The 15,830-nt window shown below is 33.5% G+C and overlaps 3 protein-coding genes across 6 annotated transcripts; 2 read left to right on the forward strand and 1 right to left on the reverse strand.

The window, feature by feature from the left end:
• The first annotated feature begins 3,678 nt into the window (after positions 1 to 3,678).
• LOC108822180 (casein kinase 1-like protein 6) lies at positions 3,679 to 6,632 on the forward strand. Of its 2 annotated transcripts, none has more exons than XM_018595204.2 (13): positions 3,679 to 3,988; positions 4,113 to 4,153; positions 4,250 to 4,319; positions 4,400 to 4,548; positions 4,626 to 4,721; positions 4,806 to 4,876; positions 4,953 to 5,014; positions 5,097 to 5,160; positions 5,236 to 5,320; positions 5,394 to 5,606; positions 5,676 to 5,766; positions 5,842 to 5,981; positions 6,124 to 6,632. In XM_018595204.2, exons 1-13 carry the CDS (start codon positions 3,901 to 3,903, stop codon positions 6,433 to 6,435), a joined length of 1,482 nt encoding a protein of 493 aa, XP_018450706.2. In that variant the 5' UTR covers positions 3,679 to 3,900; the 3' UTR covers positions 6,436 to 6,632. The 2 variants fall into 2 exon arrangements, with proteins under 2 accessions (XP_018450706.2, XP_018450707.2); XM_018595205.2 differs by having other exon boundaries at positions 5,676 to 5,748.
• Positions 6,633 to 6,742: 110 nt separating this feature from the next.
• LOC108822181 (rab GTPase-activating protein 22) lies at positions 6,743 to 9,233 on the forward strand. 3 transcript variants are annotated; one of them, XM_018595206.2, is made up of 11 exons: positions 6,748 to 7,000; positions 7,083 to 7,178; positions 7,252 to 7,355; positions 7,431 to 7,630; positions 7,698 to 7,820; positions 7,892 to 7,980; positions 8,052 to 8,157; positions 8,226 to 8,323; positions 8,408 to 8,647; positions 8,728 to 8,811; positions 8,910 to 9,233. In XM_018595206.2, exons 1-11 carry the CDS (start codon positions 6,890 to 6,892, stop codon positions 8,922 to 8,924), a joined length of 1,266 nt encoding a protein of 421 aa, XP_018450708.2. In that variant the 5' UTR covers positions 6,748 to 6,889; the 3' UTR covers positions 8,925 to 9,233. The 3 variants fall into 3 exon arrangements, with proteins under 3 accessions (XP_056848432.1, XP_018450708.2, XP_018450709.2); XM_056992452.1 differs by lacking the exons at positions 8,728 to 8,811; positions 8,910 to 9,233 and having other exon boundaries at positions 6,743 to 7,000; positions 8,395 to 8,591; XM_018595207.2 differs by lacking the exons at positions 6,748 to 7,000; positions 7,083 to 7,178 and having other exon boundaries at positions 7,246 to 7,355; positions 7,438 to 7,630.
• A 4,366-nt stretch (positions 9,234 to 13,599) lies between these two features.
• Positions 13,600 to 15,320, reverse strand: LOC108819530 (thioredoxin-like fold domain-containing protein MRL7, chloroplastic). Its single transcript, XM_018592585.2, has 4 exons — positions 14,573 to 15,320; positions 14,275 to 14,359; positions 14,060 to 14,171; positions 13,600 to 13,983 (listed from the first exon to the last, which is right to left on the reverse strand). Exons 1-4 carry the CDS (start codon positions 15,250 to 15,252, stop codon positions 13,880 to 13,882), a joined length of 981 nt encoding a protein of 326 aa, XP_018448087.1. The 5' UTR covers positions 15,253 to 15,320; the 3' UTR covers positions 13,600 to 13,879.
• Between the last annotated feature and the right edge of the window lie 510 nt (positions 15,321 to 15,830).

Genomic DNA, 15,830 nt, shown 5'->3' on the forward strand with positions numbered 1-15,830 from the left:
CATGTGTGCTTTGTCACATGGACGAATCTACAGTGTACAGAAAATCCATAAAAAATAAAAAATAATTTGTGTATATAGTAGTTATTAAAGGTATGATTAATTCCGGTTTTTTAGCCGGGGTTCTTAGATTTAGAAAACGGTTTTTAAATTTTTCTTAGTTAACATCTAAGGAAATTAGAAACCGTCTTTTAAACAAAAGTAAGAACTCCAGTCAAGAGACAAAGTTAGTCATGGTCTAACGCTGGTCAGTTGGTAAAAACCATTGTTTTGCCTCCATTGATCCTCTGTTCGAAGCACTCTGGCCCCTTTGACATGCTTTTCTTAATTTTATTATGAATTTACTTTTTCTTCTTATCTACCTGTCGAAACAACTTTTTTCACATTGTCTTTTTCTCTAGTCCTTTTGTTTTTCTCACATAATGTAGTAAATTTTTTTGTAATTCAAACTTACAATATTATTATTTTCTTAGCAACTTATTCTATTAGTTTCATTATATTTTGTTAGTGATTTCATAAAATATTTCTTCCAGAACAATTATTTTAGTTGTATTAGTTTAACTTTAAAACTTTGATAAACTAATAAATATTTATGTAATAACATTAAATAAAAATATATTAATTAATATTTAATTTATTCGCTCCACTCAAATTATTTTTTAGATCTACCACTGCTTCGTGAGATGTGATTATGATAAATAATATGACGAGCTGACGAAAGCCTTTTAAACAAAATATGACGAGCTTACATGGATGCATGCCGCATGCCAAAATATTGTACGTACTAGATGCATGCAATAATTAAAACTCATATCCTTAATGTTAATTAGTAGTTAGCTAGATATGTTAAAACATAGAAAATTAGATGGGAAATGTAGTGATATTTTATTTGAGTATGAATAAAGTTATCTATTCTTAACTTTGTTTCGAATTAAGACAACTCATGATTTATACGAAAAACTACCATAATATCAATATGTTTGAAATTCACACAAAGCAAATATTTATGAAACGATTTCAACAATCTAATAACCATTAACCTGTATCTATTGTATACATCATCCAATCGTCTGAGAACAATCAGACATATCGAAGATGGTTATATGATATGAAATAGTTAATCTTAAAATCACTGTTTAAATCTTTTAGCAAAAAAGAAATTCTTAAAATCGCTGTTTCAAAGTATTTACAATATATACGATTTATAGGTTGGAATTTTCACTCTTGTACTTCAAATACTTTGTAAATGAGACAAGTTTTCACCGCATCAAACTTCAAAAGATATATTTATGATATATACATTTGATCTTGAATATGCTGGTAAATGTCTTAGATTTAGAGTTTTATGTATTCAATCAACATTTTGTAGACAGTTTCATATCAATAATTAGCTCATGTTTGTCTGGTTCTCTAACCATAAAATTAAAAGATAAAATTCATATTGATTATCTAAAGAGAGAAATGACACTACGGGCAGTCCATGCATCAATAAATATCTATATAAGTACTTGACGTAGCCGTAGCTATAAGATTATATACACACCCACATAATTAATATGTATTATTTAAAATTTATGTATTTGGGAGATATGTATGTAATATACATACTTTTTTTATTCTACAAAAAATGTATGTATATTACTTTTTGTGTGTGTCCTTCCCGCAAGCCTGTAGCATTTGAAGCAACTTACAACAAATTATATTACATATAAAGACCTAAACATCCACTTTTAAGACTTCAGATCACAGTGTACAGCAACAATATGCATGTTATAGAATAAAAAAATTAATATATAAAATTAATTTTTTTTAAAAAATAAAAAATTAAATTTAAATCCTTTTAAAAACATAATGTTTTTAAATTTCCATATAAATGATTTTTTTAATTGATATAAAAGTAAAATATATCTGCGTAGATTCGCTGATGAAACTCTACTGACATTTGAAACTATAAGACCAACCGGAAAGAGATGTAAAAGGAGAATAAGAAATCTAATATTAAAAAGAAGAAAAAGAGACATCAACTCGCTTTGATAAAAAAAAAGAGACATCAATTCGCATTTTTTTGAATCACCATCAATTCGTAAGTCTATTTCAGCTTTTCCAACTTCAACCTCATGGGGACCGCTAAAGAATCTTTTGTTGTTTTTAGTTTTCTTGATTTAGAAATGTACTCAATCTCTTGGAGTCGGGGTTACTTTTATCAATAGATACAATGAAAAAATATTTATATATTACAAGGATATTTTATGACTTGTGTCTGAAGTATTACAATCGATGGAACCAAATCCAATGCACCGACACCTTTTCAGTTCATTTTATCTAAACCCTAAACCTAATTCTATTCATATTACTAAAATTAATTATTCATGTTTCGCAAAATTCAAAAAAAAAAAATAGAATGACTTAAATCTCATTGCACCGATAACTATTTTTTCATCAATACTCTTTTTCACATTTAATTTTACGTTTGTTTAGAATATATATATATATATATATATAGTTTTAAGTCTCCAAAATCTTTATAAGAAGAACAAAACAGTAATAAATGAGTCGTAACTATTAAAATACAACATGCTTAATTTGATTAACTACAAACCAACAGAATAACACACGCATCTTAAGCACACAAGGAAACAAAATAAACTAAACACGATAACAGTTTTATAACACGATAGTGACATAACCGCGTCCGGATTCATCTGAAACACCCCACAGAAAATTAATAAACTGGCGAGCAAGTGGTTACTAAACTAGGTTATCTTATATATACGACGATCAAGGAGAAAAAAAGAATCAAAGATCTTGAAATATAAAGCATATTCCTTGCCTGTTAGTTACAAAGATACCATTACAAACTTCAAAAGTTTGACAAAAAGTAATAAGTTAGAACTTACAAGTTTAGTTCACAGAAATGAAAAATAATAAATCTAGATGCTTCGGATTAATGCCTTACGTGACCTGCCACGTTTCTTCGTGGCTTCATCTCCCACCAATAATAATAGCTTTCTCGAGACACATTGATGTGTGCATTTAGCAAGAAAGGATATCCTCTACACAATTCGAAAATATTCCACGTCGCAGAGAGAGCTTGATCCACTTGTCTGAGGCCCAATGATTGAAACGTCGATTCTGTGATAAGGGCAAGACAACATATGATGAGTGACGTAGACATGAACTATACAGCAAGCGTTTAAGATTGGTCTCGATGTTGAATCTCGAAAACTACTCTCTAGTCAATGTAGAACGAAGTTCTTGACCGACAATAATGGGCTACGTTATTACCCTCTAAAGCCTGTTATTAAGCATAATCCAAAAGTAGATAATTGGGTGAATTGATAAGTCCTCTATTTTTTTGTCAGTATATAAGTCCTCTCTGATATATCATCCACTCTGTGATAAACAAGCAATAGCCGTCGTCTTTTTTTTTTTTGTCATCAAGGGGATGATTAGTTGTAGATGTATATGTTCTGGACAGCCAAATTTAATAAAGTTGTATATGTCAACCAAAAAACATAAAGTAATAGTATATTCCTTTACCAATCATTCCCAAGCCTCTTTTAAACCCACAACAAAAATAGGCCCAATAGAAATGAGAACCCATTACAATTTTAAAAGGCTTAAGGCCCATCTATCTCGACATTTACTACAAGTTTACTGGGTCACCTTTAATTTGGGGGGAATACGACAAAAAAACCAGTTTTGTCGGTTTTCTAAGACTTTCTGTCTGATTCATTACATCTTCCTCCGGCGATTCAACTCTTCTTCCACGGCATTGGTCTATGACGCAGGCGAGATAAATAAGGTGATTGTTTCGGATCTCAGATGAGGATTTGATGCAGCAGCAGCAGCAGCAGAAGCTGGTTCTTTGTTTGAAAAAAAGAAGCTAATTAGGGTTATCGAATGGAGTTGAAAATGGATAATGTAATCGGTGGCAAGTTTAAGCTTGGTCGTAAGATCGGTGGTGGCTCTTTTGGAGAGCTTTTTCTAGGTAAAAAAAAAGAGATTGCCTTTTTTTAATCTGATTCTTGACTACGTTTTACACAATCTGTAGAATAGATGATTATTGCCTTTGAAAATCAAATCTGAATTTTATTGAATACATATTATCTCAGGTGTTAGTGTGCAAACAGGAGAAGAAGTCGCTGTAAAGCTGGTATCTTTATTCAAATCACCTCTTTATTTGATAAACATGTGATGTGACATCTCTTTTTCAAGTTTTATACTTAACGCTGTGTTGAAAACTTTGAAGGAGCCTGCGAAAACTAAGCATCCACAACTTCATTATGAGTCCAAGATATACATGCTTCTGCAAGGAGGAAGTAAGTTTTTTTGCTGATTGATTCAACATGCTCTTTAGCTCAAATCTGATATAAGCTTAATTTGTTTACTGTGGTTGAAGCTGGTATCCCTAGCCTCAAGTGGTTTGGTGTCCAGGGAGATTATAATGCGATGGTGATTGATCTGCTTGGACCGAGTTTGGAGGATTTGTTCAACTATTGTAATAGGAAACTCACCTTGAAGGCAGTTTTGATGCTTGCGGATCAACTTGTGAGTGTATTTTCTCAAGTGCTGCATTAGAATTTTCTTTTGAGGTTCCAACTTAAAATGTATGTTCACCCTTGTAGATTAGCAGAGTTGAATATATGCATTCAAGAGGGTTTCTTCACCGTGACATCAAACCAGACAATTTCTTGATGGGACTTGGTCGCAAAGCAAACCAGGTTACGCACTAAACTAATGATTCTCATTAGAGAAAGTTATGTTAAGATTCCATCTTATCTCTCTCTCTTGGTTACTATATGTAGGTGTATATCATTGATTTTGGCCTTGCAAAGAAGTATAGGGATCTCCAAACACATAGACACATCCCCTACAGGTGTTTTTTTTTTTTTGGGAGCTGCTTCTTTTATGTCTGTATTCTTACATATACTCAATTCTGTTTTCATGAACAGAGAAAACAAGAACCTTACTGGCACAGCTCGGTATGCTAGCGTCAACACTCACCTTGGTGTTGGTAAGCAACTCATAGAACCATTCTTGATCGTCTCCGAAGTTGTGTATACCATTTTAAAGGCATGTTTTTTTTTTTTTGGCAGAGCAAAGTCGGAGGGATGATCTAGAGTCTCTTGGTTACGTGCTCATGTATTTCCTCAGAGGAAGGTTGTGCACGCATATCCTCTTTTTGCTTGTTCTGGACCTTATTCGTCTGATTTCTATGTGGTATTCTGTGTCCAGCCTCCCATGGCAGGGACTAAAAGCCGGCACAAAGAAGCAGAAGTATGACAGAATCAGCGAGAAGAAAGTTTCAACTCCTATAGAGGTATGCTATAACCTATCTCATTGTCACATAACTCACAGAGGGTTAACAATGTTTAATTCTTGTAACTCAACAGGTCTTGTGCAAGTCCTATCCACCCGAGTTCGTATCATACTTTCAGTACTGCAGGTCTTTGCGATTCGAAGACAAACCAGACTACTCTTATCTAAGGAGGCTATTCCGAGACTTGTTTATCCGTGAAGGTTATCAGTTTGACTATGTATTCGACTGGACCGCATTGAAACACCCTCAGAGTAGTTCCACTGCCCGTTCCAGCTCCCACGGAAGGGTGAGTTAAAACACTTGTCCTCTCTATGGAGTGTGTCTGTGTCTCACATACTCTTTTTCTTTTCTTCAGCATCGTACAGGTAATAATAAGCCAGGGGTGGCCGCTGCAGGACCGTCTGGTGAAAAACCTGAAAGGGTTTCAGGTATTTCTTTTTACAGAGGTAGTAGTAACATGTAACTGTACGCTTCAGTCAACTACCAAGTGGTTCGGATCTTGAGTCTTATTCCTTTTACAGTTGGGAAGGAGATCCGAGACAGATTCTCAGGTGCGGTTGAAGCATTCGCGAGAAGGAACGCTACTGGAGCTAGTCCACATGAGAATCATACCATACATCGAACTCTTGACGATGTCCCTTCACCAATGAGACCTGCTCTGGTAATATATATATATATATATATATATATATATATAATTTTCGGTTTGGCTCGGTTCAAAATGCCAGCAATGTTGATGTAGTAGATGACTAGTTGGTCTCTTCTCTCTCGTTATTGATATGTTTTGTTTTGTTAAATGTCAGAATATGGTATCTGAGAAAGGAAGAAACACTTCAAGATACGGAAGTGCTTCAAGGAGAGCAGTAGCCTCTGGAAGTAGACCGAGCTCATCAGGGGAACAAGGAGAGAGCCGCGGCTCGAGCCGTGCGGCCTCAAGCGGAGGAGGAGTTGGCAGACCATCAGTCTTTCAGAGAACACAAGCGCCAGCTGCAGCTGGTGTGACCGGATACGAGTCAAAGACTGCATCTGCCTTCAACCGTAACAGAGTGTCTGCTTCGAGGACTGCACGTGACGAGGCACTCAGAAGCTTCGAGCTTCTTTCCATCCGCAAATGATAAACTCTCTCTCTCTCTCTCTCTCTCTGTACATTTTGATTCTTCTTTACAACACGTGTGTTGTTTTGTTTGGTCCTAAGTTTCCCACGAAACTCCCAAAGCTTTTGTCATATGTTATCATCAATTCTCTGGATTTTTTTTGTATTGATTCTTACACTCTTGTTATTATTGTAATGACAGACAAGTTGCTGAGCTTATATGTCTGCAATAACCGATTCGTTTTTACTACTTTTACAAACTGAAACACGAGTTGGTTTAGTTGGCCATTAGTTTATTAGTCAAGTGTACTATATAATGTAATAAATAAACGCGTATTCCAACAGGCCATTGTTTTTGAAAACGTCAAAAAAGCTGTAACAGCTGCTCATGACGGCGATCGTGTCGTGAGTCAAGGTCTCTCTTTTTCCTCGCTACTACAAAACATTGTTTGATCTCAGAAAGTGAGAAAGCGTGGATGATTGGTTGTGAATTTATGTGGAAATTAGGAGGAGAAGATTTGCAAGGTTACTTTCCAGTTAGATCAGAATGTCAAGCAGATGTTCCAAGAACACGATTCAAATCAAGGGTTTGGCTCTTTCTTTCATTCTCTTACCATCATCATCCATGTTCTTGATTCAGCTAACTTTTGTTTCTTACCATCCATCCAGGCTGGCAAAACTCTAAGCGCTAGAAGATGGCACGCAGCGTTTACTGAGGATGGTCATTTGGATATGGAGAGAGTTCTTCGTCGTATACAGCGAGGGGTGAGTCTCTATATCTCTATCTCTCTTTCTTGGTTTGTAGTCTTTGTTGTTCACTTTGGTACTTTCTCTCCAGGGGATTCATCCATCAATCAAAGGAGAGGTTTGGGAGTTTTTGTTAGGTGGTTACGATCCAGACAGCACGTTTGATGAAAGAACCAAGCTGAGGAACCACAGAAGGTACTTCTGTCTTCTTTAAAGATGCTAACTAGCTTGGTATATCCTCATGTCTTAAAACCTCTTTAAATATCTAAGGGAGCAGTACTATGCTTGGAAAGAAGAATGTCAAAAGATGGTTCCTCTCGTTGGTAGTGGCAAGTTTGTAACAATGGCTATTATTGCTGAAGATGGACAGCCATTAGAAGAATCATCAGTAGAGAATCAAGAATGGCTTGTGAAAACCTCTGTAACGGACAAGCGTGTGCTACAGTGGATGCTAGTGCTGAGTCAAATTGGTATGATTGTTTTTACTCATACTATGTTTCTTCAAGATCTGCTTGTTGATATGGTGATTGAATGCAGGTCTTGATGTTATCAGAACGGATCGTTATCTCTGCTTTTACGAGAGTGAGAGTAATCAAGCAAGACTCTGGGATGTTCTTGCCATATACACATGGTTGAATCCTGATATTGGTTATGTTCAAGGTAAAAAGTCCATCTTGGTGCTTTAATGATGAAACTACTGTTACGGTGACTTAATCATATACTTTGTTTAGGAATGAATGATATATGTTCTCCGATGATAATCTTGCTAGAAGATGAAGCTGATGCTTTCTGGTGCTTTGAGCGTGCAATGAGAAGACTAGTAAGATTCTATAACGTTGGTATTGTTTTTGTTGTTTTTATGGTTTTTTATAGTTTTCTTGAATTTTCCAGAGAGAAAACTTCAGGACAACTGAGACATCAATGGGGGTACAGACTCAGCTTGGTATGCTCTCACAGGTTATTCAAACCGTTGATCCTAGGCTCCACCAACATCTAGGTACTCACTCCTTACTTTTGAGCTTTGTTTTGTCTGAACTTGACTGTGTAATCTTCTTTACACAACAGAGGATCTAGACGGTGGAGAGTATCTGTTTGCTATAAGGATGTTGATGGTTTTATTCAGGAGAGAGTTCTCCTTCCTTGATGCCTTGTACCTTTGGGAGGTAAGTAACAGGACCCCAGTTCATGTTCTGTAAGGGTGGGCGTCTTTTGAACTGAGCTTGATGGTAATAAGACTGTGGTTTCAGATGATGTGGGCTATGGAGTACAATCCAAACAACTTTGCATCATATGAAAAAACAGAGAACGGAACCAAACAGGATCCGCGGTTACTGAAGCAGTATGGAAAGTTTGAGAGAAAGTATGTAAAGAGTGGTCAGGACGAGCAACATCACAACACGCTTGCTGTTTTCGTTGTGGCGAGTGTTCTTGAAACAAAGAACAAACGTCTCTTAAAAGAAGCTAAAGGCCTAGACGACGTTGTTCAGGTCTTTTCATCTCTCTCTCTCTCTCTATGCCAAGAAACCTCATGAGAAACTCAACTCTTTAGTGTGTTTTGGGTTGGCAGATATTGGGTGGTATTGCGGGTAATTTGGACGCAAGAAAAGCGTGTAAAGAAGCGTTGAAGATTCATGAAAAGTTTTTGAGAAAGGTGACTACGTACTCTACTAATTATCAGGTTACTTCTCTTTTAACGTTCTGAGAGTTACTAATGGATACATAACATGTTACATGTTCTTGTTCTTTCAGGCTAATAAGCAATAGACATATTGCTTAACCATCAACCATATGTTATCCGGTTTTATTAAACCGATTTCGGTATGATCTTGGCCTGGATTGGTTACCGTTGGACGCTGATAAATGTACAAGTAAAGATTGCGGGAGGGATCCCATGAGAACGTCTCTAGTTCTTTTGTTCTCTCATGTTGATATGATCTATACCTACGTGTGCCGTTTCTTGTTTAAAAGAAGGAACTTCGTGTCGTTTTATTTTTTTCATCTTCTGTGGAAAATGATGCAAGTGTAATCAACTAAACTAATCATTCTTGAAATTCGACATATTTGTTTCGTCTTTTTTTTTAGTCCCTCAGTTTCTTTTTTTTTTTTTTTTTTTTGTCAACCAACTCGTTTTATTAAAACGAAAATCAGTTTACAATCAGACAAACCTATTACAAGATTAATATTAAGCCCATATCGAAGCCCAACAAAAGGATAAAGATGAATGCATGAAAAATACGTGTAGGGCCCTCGAATTCTCTGGAAATGGTGAGTTTGACCAATGTTTCGACGACCACCAGTCTTCCTCTTCGATCAGTTTGCTCCGCTTGTTTGCTTCAACATCTCTTAGTCGCCGTCAATCACTCAAGAAACTTCATCAACCTACTGGATGTGAATTTCTGAGAGAAGGTTTAAGAAGATAGCAACAAATCCTTGTCGAAGACCCATATTTTCACTTATTGAAAAAAATATAAAATTATAGTTACCAATACATTTTTTTCATTAATGAATTATAACCAATAAAATTTTAATAAATACAATTATATTTTTTGAAATATACAATTTATCATTAATCAATATATTAAAACATACAAAAATGTGTCGAAAATACAAAAAATGTATATTTTTGAAATGAATGTTTTTTTCACAACATAGATCTTTTAGAAACGGATAGAGTATATAATAAAATGATCAAACATAATTATCACACTTTGATAAACTGATTAGAGTAATGAATTGGAAGATGTACTATTGTCTAATTTTTTTATCCAATTAAAGTTATCCATAAGTTTAAATAAAGAATAAATCAATTTATTTTCTTAAACTAACATAGAATAGTATATTAAATAAATGTTAACTTTATATTCTTCTTGAATTTACTAGATTACTCTAATTTTGTTTCGAACTTATAGATTTTTTTTATCTTTATGGTCGATAATTTTGATTTCCCGTACACTTTAAAATTCAAACAAAAAACAATTATATATTAAATTATTTACTAAATTCCAAATTTTCCTGTCATTAAAAAACCAAAACTATTCACAAATATTAACTAGATTTTGATTTTACGCTGCAAAAACAAATTAATTGTTTTTTTGAGCTAATAATCCTGTTTTACTTATGTGATTTTTATTTTTAATTATTTGTTTTACTTTTGTTTTTGTTTTTGTAAACCGGTTTATGATACTCTCCTCATTAAGCACATTGTTCCATTTATTTCCTTAATGACAAAATCTTATTATATAAAGCTTGGTTCTTCAAAGTTATTAATTAACATGATTGCGACACATGTCAATTATAAATTTAATTTTATGACATGTGTTAATCTATCTCACAATTAAAAATATATATACAAATATATTAAAAACGATTTTAAAAAGTAACTATAAATACTATTAAGTAAATTTCCATTTTTTAAATCCTAAATAAAAGATAATTTCAAAAGATTAGCTGATAGTAATTTTCCTTTATAAATAATATTAAGTAAATTTCCATTTTTAAAATCTTAAATAAATTTCAAAAGATTAGCTAATAGTAATTTTCCTTCTAATATTGTTACATGTGTTAAAATATATAATGATTAAAAATATATACTTAGATAATGAAAAAAAAATTATTTCGTAGCATGAGAAATTAATTAATAGTGATTTTGTTTAGAAACTTTCCTTTTTAATAGTAAGATTAAACCATCTGTTAATCTATCTCATAATTAAAAATATATATACTAAGATAATTACAAAAATAAATTTTTAAAAGTAATTATAAATATTATTAATAGTAATTTTTCATTTTTAAAATCCTAAATAAAAGATAATTGCAAAAGGTTATCTCATAGCAATTTTCATTATAATATTATACTAAGAAAATTAAAAAACGAATTTTAAAATAATATTAAAAATTATTTAATAGTAAAACTAATATTTAAAATTATTTAATATAATTTTTCTAGACAATTTTTTTAAAAGTATTTTTAATATTAATTTTCTTTTCTATTATCCTAAAGAAATATATTGTAAAATATTATTTGATAGTAATTTTCCTCTTAAAAGTTTGACATGTGATAAAATATCTCATGATTAACAAAATATATAATAAAAATATTAAAAAATTTAATAAAATTATTAATATTATTTCTCTCAACTTTTTATTTTTAGAATTATAAACAAAAAAAATATTTTGTCATATAATTTATTTAATACTAATTTTCCTTTTCTAAATTTCTAAGAAAATATAATTGTAAAAAAAATATTTGATAGTAATTATCTTTTTATAAAATCTTAAACATAAGAAAATTGTAAAAGAGTGTTTAATAGTAGTTTTCTTTCTTCTAATCCTAATCAAAAAAATTGTAAAACAAATATTTCTAATATATTTTTTTATAAATAATCAACTTTCCTATTTAAACAGTTATTTTTTTAAAAAAGAAATCATAAACCAAAAGGAACTACAACTATTCACATCTGTATATATGATTAAACTCTCACATGTTTTGATACAAAACATATCAAGAAATAAAAGAAAAATATTAGTTGATTCTGCATATTCTTTTACATCTTCGTGTGTTCTTTTTTCTCTGATCTTGCACTAAACTGATGTTGATTTGTTTCTAAAATTATAATTATTATGCTACGGTACGATAGTTATTGCCACAATTATACTTGAGCGTTTGTATATATATAGATGTTATGTGTGTTTGTTCTTATCTACATATAAAATTAGTTACACTATTGTAGATCATGCTATTAAGGAATTTAAATCAAAGAGAAAGACTTTGCAATGAAACAAGGTTAAACTAAATATTGAAGCAGAAATCGTAACCGTAAGTTATGTGGAGAAATACTAAAAAAAACTGGTTATGCTGTTGTAGGTTATGCTACTTAGGAATTTAAACTCGAAGAGAAGACCTAGGCAACATGATTATTGAAGCAGAAATCATAATCAAAAGTTATGCAGGAAAATAAATTTTTATTCCTATAATATTATACCAACAAATGCAAAATGGCATATCAAACTGAAAATTTCTTAATTTCCTATTCGAGTTTGCTATCCAATGACTAACAACAAGAGTTAAGTTCAAAAGTTAAAAAACTAAGTCTATATTTGTCAAGTCCAGTCTTATAATTATATGCCGCATTGTCGAAAATCACTACAACTGCAGAACTTAAAATTTTTAAAACATAATATCAATAGTGTTCTACAAAATATTATATATGAAGAAGTATTCAATAATATATGATATATAGAAAATAGGTTAAAGTCAGACCAAGATGTTAAAGTAATCAAATTTGATATTTTATCTAGCAATATATTTGATATTTAGCTAACTATCAATAATACGATTGGTGTTGTGTAACATTAATATTTTAAATTGTGTTATTTTATTTTTTATTAAAACAATTAAAAAATATAGAGAATTCACATTTCTATATGTTTCAATTAACTATAACTAATATTATTTTGAAAATAATTAAAAAGGAAGTATTTGTTAAAAAATAGAAAACTGATATACTATTTAAAATACCGTGATTATTGAAATAGAAATATTAATCAAAATTTATAGAAGAAAGCATATTATTATTACTAAAATAGTCACCAATATATACCAAAAAATTCAAGAACTAATGTGAAATTCTTTTTAATTCTTTTTATATATTTATGAAATTAAACATTAAATAAAACACGTGCAACGCACGGGTCCATATCTAGTCACATATATAAACAGTGGAGGAAAGTGTAAAGTTAACTTTTCCTTTTCTTCTCATAAATTGTTAACTTAACTTTTATAAAATTGTAAAATATTTCAGTTTCCTTAGGGTGTATCCCATATACAGTATATAATTCTAGACGAAGAATACATAACATAAAATAAGTTCCGTGTTGAAGGGCATTCACTAAAGAAAAAAAAACTTAACACACTTTTTGTTCGGAAGGAACGATATGAGTAATAGTGGTCAATATGCCGTAGCCGGCGTCGTTGTCTTCTTCGTCATCTTGTTGGCTGTTTTAGCTTACTTATACCAACCGATTCTAAAGTGTCTAGGAAAAAAGACGACGTTGAATGGTAATGTGGCCACAACTTCGCAGGCTTAAGGTAATATATTAGGTTTCTTTTGATAGAGGCGAGTACGTATATATCTCTATAATCAACTAATCTCACCTTTTTCGTTTTTTAGGGTTCAGAGTTACCGAGACAATGAGTTTGAAGATACAAGAGAAGCGTCTAGCGTATGATCTGTTGATTATTGTCTTGCATGCTTCTTCTTTTTTTTTTTTTGCGTTTTGATAATCCTATATTTTATGATGAGTTATATAAAATAATATATTGGTTTTTATTTCTTTAAATCCGAGTTGAAACCCTTGCTATAAGAGAAGCACACTATACATGAGATCGGTTTCAAGTTATTCTTTCACTTAAGTCTATCTATGTTAAAGGAGAAAGATAGACATCAAAAACTAATACTTGGGTATTTGCATATAACATACAACAATGTTACAATCATTACTGTAAAATATTATCCGGAGCTTTAGATGATATAGACTCTCTAGAAACATATGCCACTTTGTAATCCAATATGAATTCATCAACTTCGTGTCAAAATCTTTCAATTTTAAAAAGCTTGATGTTTTCAAACTTTCTTCTTCTTGATAACCATATGGTTAAGTCTCAAACAGCTGTTCCTACACTGACCTTTCTTCAGTACTCTACTCGTCTGCACTGCAAACTAGCAATACGGGGTTACGTTAGCCTTGTCTATCCACGAAGGTCTCCTTGCTTTATAGTAGAAATGCGCAATCATCTGAACCAACTCATCCGCCGTACGAAAATCTGCATCAAAGTCCAAGTTGGTGATCCATTGCTCATATACATTGCAAAAAAAAAACAGCGTCTAAGCAACAGACACCTTTCTCCCTGTACAAAATCCGGTTTCCCCGTAAAAACAGAATCTGTGGACACTCCTTGGCTTTAAGAGCATATGCCAAATCTGTCTCGATGTTCAGGTCAATCTTAACCGCCTGTTTCATCAAACATGGTGATCCTTGTTAACAGAGAGCAACGAGTGAGAATGTGCAAGGTATAGAGATAAACTGCAAACTATAGAGAAGGCTTCTAACATACACGTGGAGGTAGTCGATCTTTAGCATCCCAATACACTTTGATGGCTTTCTCAAGCTCCTTCAATGTCTTCCAGTTATCACTTGCCCTGTAAACGCCAAGCAACATCATTCCTCAAAAAAAAAAAAAAATGTTCCCTTTTCATTCCAATTTGATGATTACGGACTCTTACTCTAAAAGGGTCCGTTCCATACGCAATAATAATCTCAAAAAACGGAAAAAGACAAAACCTTTTCGTAGTTCTAATACTTATCTCCTATGCACATAAGGTGTTCGTGAAAATGCGTCAAAGCTTTCTCACCTCTTGTAACGCTCGAATACGAGGACGACGAGAGGGCTAGGGTGAAAGGCGAAGCTCTCCCACTCCAAACAATTGATCTCTTTCACCCAGGCGTCATCAATCTCGCCTTCCCAGTCGATCACAGCCCCGTCTTCTCCCACCACGTTCTTGATGGGATGCGTATCGAAGTACTCCGAAGCTCTGATTCCCCATCCGACGTCCGTATCCACCGGCCAATCTGGATCCTCCTCTTCCACCACCATCTCTCCTTCTTCTCCTTCGCTTTCATCGTCTTCGTCGTCGCTTTGCGTGGCTCTGTCTTTGATGAAACTCGCCTTCTCCTTGTTCTCGAAAACTTCAGGATTCTGCTCTCGTATGGTGGAGAACGTCTTCTCGAGGGAGCTTCTCACGAAATCCTCCACGGCGTCCGCCTCGCTCCGCCGTCCTCGCTTCGGTTTACGCGGTACCTTCGTCGGAAAGTTCTCGCGACGAGACTGAGTTTCGTTTCTGGGTCTGAGATCGGAGTCAGGGTCGGGTACGGAATCAGAGGAAACAGCGGCGAGAGGTTTCGTGTTCCGGGATGGTATGCTCGCCGTGAAAACCAGTGTTGAGCTCCGGTTAGTGTCGGAAGAGATGTAATTCAAGCCTGTGTGAAGCGTCGGTGTTCTTGGCGCGAAGCAGGCTACTAGTGGAAGATTCATCTCTCTCTCTCTATCTCTCTCTCTCTCTCTCCCCGTCGATTTGCTGAAATGTTTTTGTTAATTTGAGTTTTGAATCTTTTTTTCAAGGAAGAGATAACATGATGAAACGGCTTCGTTTCGACTCTATCATCTACGACACATATTTTAGAACAGTTCCAAGTCAAAGCCCAATGACAAAAAGAACACACTCATATTTCGGTTGGCTTAGAAAAGAACACACTACAGAATGAATTGGTTACCATGTTATCATCCAAATTTGAAATGTCTTCCAACTAAACGGTCGCATATTACCAGACTAATAGGTAGATAAGACCATCATTATTGGCAGCCCTTAGGGTCAGTCCTTAAGGGAGAGGGGGAGGGGACCGAGACAAAGAATGAGGGAAAAACCCCTAAATAAGAGCTGGCCCTTGAATGCCCTTAAATTTTCATGACCAAAAAAAAAAAAAAAAGAAAGCTAAAGGCTTTTGTCTCTGCCCAACAATAATGATGCTCTAATTGCATGGACCAAAATTCAAGTTTACACTTCTCACATAACTAAGATTTTGTTCCAGTGGAGGCTCAAACCCTGAAAAAAA

This window comes from Raphanus sativus, chromosome 8 (assembly GCF_000801105.2).
Source record: "Raphanus sativus cultivar WK10039 chromosome 8, ASM80110v3, whole genome shotgun sequence".
Lineage (NCBI taxonomy): Eukaryota > Viridiplantae > Streptophyta > Magnoliopsida > Brassicales > Brassicaceae > Raphanus > Raphanus sativus.

Coding starts and splice junctions, on each gene's coding strand:
- LOC108819530 (XM_018592585.2), bottom strand. CDS start 15,252: ATGAATCTTCCACTAGTAGCCTGCTTCGCGCCAAGAACACCGACGCTT. Junction 14,172..14,274: donor AAGATCGACTACCTCCACGT/GTATGTTAGAAG, acceptor TTGATGAAACAG/GCGGTTAAGATTGACCTGAA. Junction 13,984..14,059: donor GATTTTGTACAGGGAGAAAG/GTGTCTGTTGCT, acceptor ACTTTGATGCAG/ATTTTCGTACGGCGGATGAG.
- LOC108822180 (XM_018595204.2), top strand. CDS start 3,901: ATGGAGTTGAAAATGGATAATGTAATCGGTGGCAAGTTTAAGCTTGGT. Junction 3,989..4,112: donor TTTTGGAGAGCTTTTTCTAG/GTAAAAAAAAAG, acceptor ATATTATCTCAG/GTGTTAGTGTGCAAACAGGA. Junction 4,877..4,952: donor CATAGACACATCCCCTACAG/GTGTTTTTTTTT, acceptor TTTCATGAACAG/AGAAAACAAGAACCTTACTG.
- LOC108822181 (XM_018595206.2), top strand. CDS start 6,890: ATGATTGGTTGTGAATTTATGTGGAAATTAGGAGGAGAAGATTTGCAA. Junction 7,631..7,697: donor GCTAGTGCTGAGTCAAATTG/GTATGATTGTTT, acceptor GATTGAATGCAG/GTCTTGATGTTATCAGAACG. Junction 7,821..7,891: donor TGATATTGGTTATGTTCAAG/GTAAAAAGTCCA, acceptor TACTTTGTTTAG/GAATGAATGATATATGTTCT.